The sequence below is a fragment of the Carassius gibelio genome, chromosome B13, assembly GCF_023724105.1.
Source record: "Carassius gibelio isolate Cgi1373 ecotype wild population from Czech Republic chromosome B13, carGib1.2-hapl.c, whole genome shotgun sequence".
Taxonomy (NCBI): domain Eukaryota; kingdom Metazoa; phylum Chordata; class Actinopteri; order Cypriniformes; family Cyprinidae; genus Carassius; species Carassius gibelio.
Genome location: NC_068408.1, coordinates 19,545,235 through 19,553,464, shown reverse-complemented (window position 1 = coordinate 19,553,464; position 8,230 = coordinate 19,545,235). Strand labels below are relative to the sequence as shown.

Below are 8,230 nucleotides of genomic sequence, written 5' to 3'. Positions count from 1 at the left end.
GATCTGCACAAGGCTTGAATGGGCTACGAGACCATCGGCAAGAAGCTTGTTGAGGAGGAGACAACTGTAGGTGCGATTATTCAAAAATGGAAGAAATACAAAACAACCAACAATTAGCCTCAGTCTGGAGCTCCGTGAAAGATCTTGCCTCATGTGGCAAGGATGATCATGAGAAAGGTGAGGGATCAGCCCTGAACTACACAGGAAGAGCTTGTTAATGACCTTGAGGCAGTTGGGACCACAGTCACCTAGAAAACCATTGGTGTAACACTATGCAACAACTGAAATCTGAAAGGTCCCCCATGCTCAAGAAGGCACACGTACAGGCCAATATAAACCTTGCCAAAGAACATCTAAAAGATTCAGAGAAGGCTTGGGAGAAAGTGCTGTGAAATTACTGTAAAACCTTGGAGGAGAACTTCCTTCCCTCAGTCAGAACTCTGAAGATGGGTCATGGATGGGTCTTCCAGCATGACAGTGACCAGAAACATATCGCTAAAGCAACAAAGGAGTGGCTCAAGAAGCATCACATTAAGGTCAAGGAGTGGCCTGGCCAGTCTCCAGACCTCAATCCTTTAGAAAATCTGTGGAGGGAGCTGAAAATTCGACATCCATGAAACCTGGGTCGAAATCCCTCCTGAGATGTGTGCAAACTTGGTGACCAATTACAAAAATGTCTTGCCTCTGTGCTTGCCAACAAGGGTTTCTGCACCAAGTACTAAGTCACGTTTTGCTTGGGGATCAAATTCTTATTTCACTGAAATGCAAATAAATTTCCAACCTTTATATAATGTGTTTTTTTCCAGATTTTTTTTTGGGGGGGGGGTTGGTATTCTGTATCTACATGATAAAATAAACATCCAATAAAAATTACAGACCCTTCATTTCTTTGTAAGTGGGCAAACTTAAAAAATCAGCAGGGGATCAAATAAATATTTCCACCAGTCTTGAATTTATCTTGAATGAATGTATTGACAGTTGATTTGCAAGGTGATGTGAAAAAAGCATGTCTGAACAATATGGCTCAATTTTAAAATGATTCTCCAATCACTTTTCATGTTGGAACAGTGAATATGCTGGTTATTTTATTATACATTTTTATTTTTTTTAAACTGTCTTGAAGCATATTTATTTACACACTTAGACATTAAATGGGCTACTAATATCACAAAAATCACAAATAAATGATTTAAACTTTATCTGATTTTAACTTTTTTTATTTCTTTTTTTTTTTTTTTAGCTTTGTATACCTGGGTTGTCATACTTGGGTGCATCCCAATCCCTCTATCCCTGTTCTATTTTACATTTTTGTATTTGACAAAACTCTAGTAATGTAAAGCATTAGTAATGCAGTTCCTGTACAATATCCTTTACTCAGATTTCATACATTCATACAATTAAACAGATCCTACGCACTCATACAAAAGAAAAACAAACAAATTCGATTTTTACCAACAAAATCAATGAAAATATGAATTGTGCAATATCCACTCTCATTATATGTGACAGCATAACAAACAAAATAGTTGTATATAGAAAACATAAAGCTTAATTATTACTGAGGTATGTTGTGAAATTTCTCAGATGTTTTAAAGAAAAAAAATACATATTAATTTTTAAATGAAATATCTCAGGGGTAAAACTGAGGCAAACATACTCAATTCTCTTTAATCAGTCAAGCGTATGGAAGTACATGCAGATGTGTATTAAATATATTACATGCTGTAAACATTGAGTACCACTGATATGTAAGCTAGCTTGGCTATACAATTACAGTACAATTACAATGGTTTGGTTTTGTTTATATTTTAGCTTATACACATGATATCTTCTACCACTATATTTACAGTAATTAGGCAAAATGTATTTCCCACCTAATGTTGTCTCTCTTTTCCCAACGCTGTCAAATCATACTTCTCACACCTGACCATATGTCTCAAGCCATCCACACTGTTTGGGTACACATGCTCTGATCAATTTAATGTTAATTTTGCGGTTCTGTTTTTCCATTTGGAGATGCCACTTGACATTGAACCAATATTTACAGCTTAAAACATTCATTGCGCAATAGTGGTGCATGAATTAACATGGTTAACTGTCATTCAGGTTTAGGGTCAGTAATTTGTTTATTTATGTTCTTGAAAGTCTCCTATGCTCAGCCAGGCTGCATTTATATGATCAAAAATACAAAACAAAAATGTATATTAATTTTAGCATCCATAACCCCAGTCTACAGAGTCACATGATCCTTCAGAAATCTTTCTAATATGCACGGATTTGGTGCTAAGGGAAACCCTTATTATTACTATGAATGTTGAAAACAATTGTGCTGCTGAATATTTTTCGTGATACATTTTTCAGAACTATTTGAAGAATAGAAAGTTCAAAAGATTACTTATTATTTGAAATATAATTATAAATGCCTTTATTGTTATTTCTGATCAAATGAATGCATTGCTTCTGAATATATGTATTAATTTCGTTAAAAAAATAAAAAAGCTTTCTGACCCCAGACCTTTGAACAGTAGTGTATACAGTATACAAAATCCACTGATCTATACACATACTAGGACTAGTACTGTACTTCAAGCAGCAACACAGAAACAAATAAGGCTTGGTGCTTATGCCATAGGAGGAGATGAATACTCCACCTGTAAAGCCCACTGAATCCACAATAGAGAACAATAAGAGCTAAAATCTAATTCTGTTGTGAGGTATTAAGTGCAAGTACGGTCATGCTCGATTTTAATATTCGCCAACAGGGATGTTTTTCACCCTCATCACTGAAGTGCTGTAGAATTCAGACTTTGATTAGTTTGGATGTGGTGTCTTCTGGTTCACTGATATGATTACGGACCACCACGCTGGTGGTCTCAGTGCGATAACTGCGTCTCGTGTGGAAGGTTCTCATGTGCTGCAGCTCCATGTTGTCCTCCTCTGAAATCTTGACGAGGGGGCACCACTGGAACGCTTTACGAAAACCTGAGCGGAATCTAAAGAAGGACAGCAGATGCTAGATTTACATTTCCTGTGCATTAATAATAGGACTTCCTGAAGAATATATATATAAATACAATTTTAGGGATCTCTAACTGACATCAGTGCAAATGCTGCACTAAATATCCATGTCTAATTTTTTCTCCTAACTGCGAGGTAATGTGCCTTTACCTTTGGTTTAGACAGCAGTAAATGATGGGGTTGTACATAGTGGAACTCATGGCCAGCCAGAAGATGGACAAATAGACCTGCTGGATGTAGTGCTGCTTGTATATGTCCCTGCTGAAGCTCCCCAGGATGAAGTAGATGTGGTAGGGAAGCCAACATATTGCAAAGGTCGTCACCACCACTATCATCATCTTCACAACCTTTGTTAAATTACAAAAAAATTATAATAATTCTTTCACCAAAAGAACAATAATCCAAAACCATAAATAGCTGCTGCCACCAATGCAAAATCTCTCTGGAGAGGCTTATTATTATGAAGGACACAAGAAAGAAAAATGTGAAAGGAATGAAAAAGCTCATTCTCTGTTCTGCCAGAAGAAAAGCATTCTGTCCCCAGGGAAGGTTTTACCATTGATTTAAAAATTTTATGCAACTTAACTAGATTTTCTCATGTTAACAGAGTGTTGTTGTTTTTTTGTTTTTGTTTTTCTCAGATGTAGCTACCAATGATATTTAGTTTAGAAACGTGACAACTGTCTTCATCATAGTGTGCATGTGGGCACATGGCTTAAGTTAGTTAGGTAACTATGAAGAGAAACTGGAATTAATAAAAAATTACACAACTTCCACATCACTAACCTTGCGTTTCGCATGCATCTGGTTCTGATAGTGGTCTAAAGCTTCTCCAGGGATCTCGCTGCCCCACAGCCTCCGTCCCACCAGGCTGTAGGTCACCAACATCACCAGCAGAGGGAGCAAGTAGATCAGGATAATCACAGCAATCTGATACCTATGGGATCAAGCATCACTTGACTCAAATCTACATAAAGGCACAAGAATCTACTGTCATGTTTTTTATTCCTATGATGTGCCTTTGATGGTCCTCAAAATCTTTGAGAAGTGAAAAATTAGGCTACTCTCAATGTTTAACCTCATTTAAAATGGTGTTCTTGTCAGTAAAAATATAAAAGGATAAAAAAATGTGTGTCCACTTTTCTTACGAGAGCTGATGTTTCCCTCCATAATCGTCAGGCCATTCCACCATACAAACAGTCCGAGGGAAGTAGAGCTTGGTGCTGGCGTAATAACACTGAGGAAAGGCTAGTGAAAAAGCCACGGTCCAGATGACCCCGATCAGAACTGTAGTAGTAGTGGAGGCGAGCCTGGGCTTCAGAGGGTGGATTATAGCCATGTATCTGTGGATTTCAGCCAACAGCATCTTAATGAAAGTGAACGTATGTCTTTAAATGACACACATTTGGCTATATGAATAACAAAATGGAAAAGGCTGGCAATACCACTCTGTTGACTTACCCTTGTATTGCCATTGAGTGTATTACAGAGATTTTTTGGACGAAATTTACTGCATGCATAATGAAATTTCACTGGAGCACATCCAGATAGAGGAGATTGATTGGTTGCGTTATTTCCCATATTATCATCATCTACTTGTTGATCACTAAATCAGACTCTTATTTAAATTAGCAGAAGCAGAACACAATCCCCACTCAGTGCGAAGTCTCCCTAACAATTTTGCCCATGAGTCACCAAGTCAACTCAGGTATATCACAAATGCACTCTTTGCGCGCAGTAACTTTCTGTGAAACGGAATATTACGCGCGCAGATAAATTACTTGTTCGGGGACGTTGCGCGCTCGAACTACATGCTCAGAAGTTCCTATTTAGACCCATTGAAAGCTTGGTGTGGGTGCTAATCAATTCACCATTGTTATAGAGTTTGTCATGAAATCATTAATTTATAATTTAAAGGGGCCAAAATGAATAATAATAATCTAAGATTTTTTAAATATTAAATATCTTTAATTTTGACGGGTGGTGCACAGATAAAAGGTGTAGACTACTTAGGCATTAATTTGATGGATTTAGAGCTGTTTTCCTCCATTTTAAATCTGGTCAATTGGGTTTATATCCCTGCTTGGAGAAATAGCTCTAAACAGATTAATCAGGGTGTGCCAGATGGACGAACTTCATTCCATCAGACTCATTTAAACCATGTATGCTCCTAACCATGTATGACCAGCAAAAATATCTCACAGGAATTTACAACCTGTAATTGGTTTATGGCACAATTGATGTAATGTTATCATGATTAAATATCCTAATCCATGGTAACATGTTATGGTGAGTTAAAAAAAAATCTTTATCTTTATCAAATGAAATTGTAGTAAATAACCACAATGATTTTGTCTGCTTACCTGTCAACGGCAATAGCCGCCATTGAATAAATGCTTGAGAACATTGCTGTTATTGGGAAGAAGTTTTGAAATTTACAGTATCCCAAACCAAAATACCAGTCATTGTGCAAAGCATACACGAAATTAAAGACGGTGTTAAAAGTTGCCATAGACGCATCAGAAAAGGCGAGGTTTACAATGAAGTAGTTGGTCACTGTCCTCATGCGTTTATGTGCCAGAATGATCCAAATAACTGTGACATTGCCAATGATGGACACAATTACGATTAAAGAGTATGCAATCGCCCATAGTGCCACCTGCCAGTCCGGCTGCTCGAAGAGATTGGTGGATGTTTCGTTTCCATCTTCCTCGTCGTAGAAAAGAGATGTCGAAAGGGGGTCCAAAGTGGCATCCATTGTATTTGTCTATAAGTGCTAAATTAATCTGTATGCTTATTCCAGTGAAAGACTCGATCTGCTGTCGCTACGACTTGGTAAACTTGTGTAGTTTAGACATTTGCAGCAGTTCATTTTCCAAAGTGTGGTCAGTGCGCCTCGTGTCCTCGTCTCCTGCTGCATGAGACACTTTTGCCAGCGCGCATTGTGACGCACAGCATCCTACACTCCTACTAAAACGCAGGCGAAAAGCAAAATATTGAATTGGCATGTATTTGAGACGTTAGCAGTGTACTGCTTGCTGTCATTAATAATTGCCAACCCCCCCGTAGTGCACACTAATGGACATATGCACAGTTTAGAGCAAGTTTGAGCTCTGATGGACTTGTTCTGCTGAGACGTTGCCTAGATACCCCTCATTTCTCCAATTGTGTGAGGTGATATTTGTTCATTTTGTCAGTGAGACAGGTGTCTGGGCAGCAGGTGGAAGAAGTGGATAGTGAACATTACTCTTATTTGGACACTTCAAGTCATGTTGAGTCATGTCTGAAGATCTGTCTTTTTCATTCTTGTGCGAATAATGAAAACTTTGTACTCTTAACATGGCACAAAATCTCATCCCAGCACTTTTGATTAATGGCTATATGATATTTTTATTTTTATTTTGTGTCTCTGGAAAATTGCAATCTGTTCACAATGAGGGAGTTGTGGACACAATGTTTTGGGATTTGTGGAGTATAAGTTAGTTTTTATTTTGAAGTAAAAAGATCAAATTAGACCCTTATGATGATGACGACGCCACAGAACCCAAGTGACATGTTATTTTTAAATGTAATATTTGTTGTAATCAATTAATTGTACATTTCAGTCATCTGTAAGCTAGTAGCGTGAAAACATTAAATTTTTATTCATATTGTTGCTATTATGATCTACCTTTACTTTTTAATGGACAATTTACAGATTTCCTTTCAAATCAATTTCTTTTACTTGAATTCTTCTTTGTCATCAGTTATTCAACTATTCAACCAAATTATCAAAATAAAATATTAAACAGAGTAGTTAATTTAGTATGTTACATTAATGATGCTTGAAAATGTGAATATTATTGATAATTATGTCAAAAGCTTTTATTACTTTCTTTGAAAAAAATGTACCCCTTTCTGTACTTTCTGGGGTGAGGGCTGGTGCAGTTAATCCTCTCACACCTCATTTAATATTTTACACTGCTAAATTTGAAATCCTTTATTAACACATTGCATGGCTGATTTATACTCATTCTCATCGTTTTTAGGGAGAGCCATTTTACCCCCATTTTACCCCAAATATATTTAACACAAAAATGTATTTTCTTTCTAAATTTTTATTTTATTTTTATTTCTTGGAGGGGTGGGTGGGGGGTATTTTGCCTTTATTAAGACAGGATAGTGTAGACTAGACAGGAAGCGAAGTGGGGGAGAGAGAAGAGGGTGGGATTGGGGAAAGGTCCTGAAGCTATGATTCGAACACGGGACGCTCACGACAACGCTACAGCCTTATATGTCTGTGCACTGCCCAAAAGGGAAATTTATGCCAGAGATTTGCATGCTTATGTTGAGGTTCTCTTTAAAATCTAACTTACCCATCAGGGGAAAATAAAAACAACAAAAAGACAACACTTCCTTAATTACCTAGTAAAGCAAAATGGCACCCTCCTCCCTACAGATTATAAAGTACACAATTTAACCAATCTTAAGTAAAGAACTATAAAAGCATCAGCAACAAAGAGAGTTAAGTTTAACAACCAAGGTGGGAGCACACCAATAGTATGAACTGAACCTCTAGCACATATTTGGCATTAAGCCTCATCTAGGCTTATACTACTACTACTACCACCACCAACAATTATCAACTCCTAATAGAACAGCAGCCCAGGAGAGAAACGAAAACTGAGAAAACACAAAAACTCTTGACTGACCCTTACAAATTACGTCACAGGATGTAACACCCCCATCACCAAGTTTCTAACCCATGGCTTATGAACAGTAATTACTTCACATGTAGGCTACTGTCCCCATCACAGGCTCTGGAGAGCCTTTCTTGTGTTTGATGTCAAAGTTTTATTCTTGCAGATACAGTGAACAATGCATCAAACGCTGGTTCCAATTGCACATGCAAGACAGGAAGACGAGGGTTGTAGTCAGTGTCAACAACAACAGGTGGAGAGCCTTTCTTGTGTTCTTGTGATGTCCAAGTTGTATTCTTGCAGATACAGTGACCACTGCATATATATGTGTGTGTGTGTGTGTGTGTGTGTGTGTGTATTTTTATGTAAACACATTTATATACTGTACACACACACACACACACACACACACACACACATATATTTACATTTAGTCATTTAGAAGACACTTTATCCAGTGCGACTTACAAATGAGGAGAATGAAGCAATCAAAATCAACAAGCGGGAGCGGGATTTCTTCACATGGCGTGTAA

The 8,230-nt window shown here is 37.4% G+C and overlaps 1 protein-coding gene across 1 annotated transcript; it reads right to left on the bottom strand.

Moving 5' to 3' along the window:
• Positions 1-1,014: 1,014 nt before the first annotated feature.
• Positions 1,015-5,964, bottom strand: LOC127970615 (neuromedin-K receptor-like). The gene is made up of 5 exons (XM_052573264.1): positions 5,382-5,964; positions 4,167-4,361; positions 3,805-3,955; positions 3,169-3,365; positions 1,015-2,993 (listed from the first exon to the last, which is right to left on the bottom strand). The coding sequence occupies exons 1-5, from the start codon at positions 5,774-5,776 to the stop codon at positions 2,801-2,803; spliced, it is 1,131 nt and encodes a 376-aa protein (XP_052429224.1). The 5' UTR covers positions 5,777-5,964; the 3' UTR covers positions 1,015-2,800.
• Positions 5,965-8,230: the final 2,266 nt, after the last annotated feature.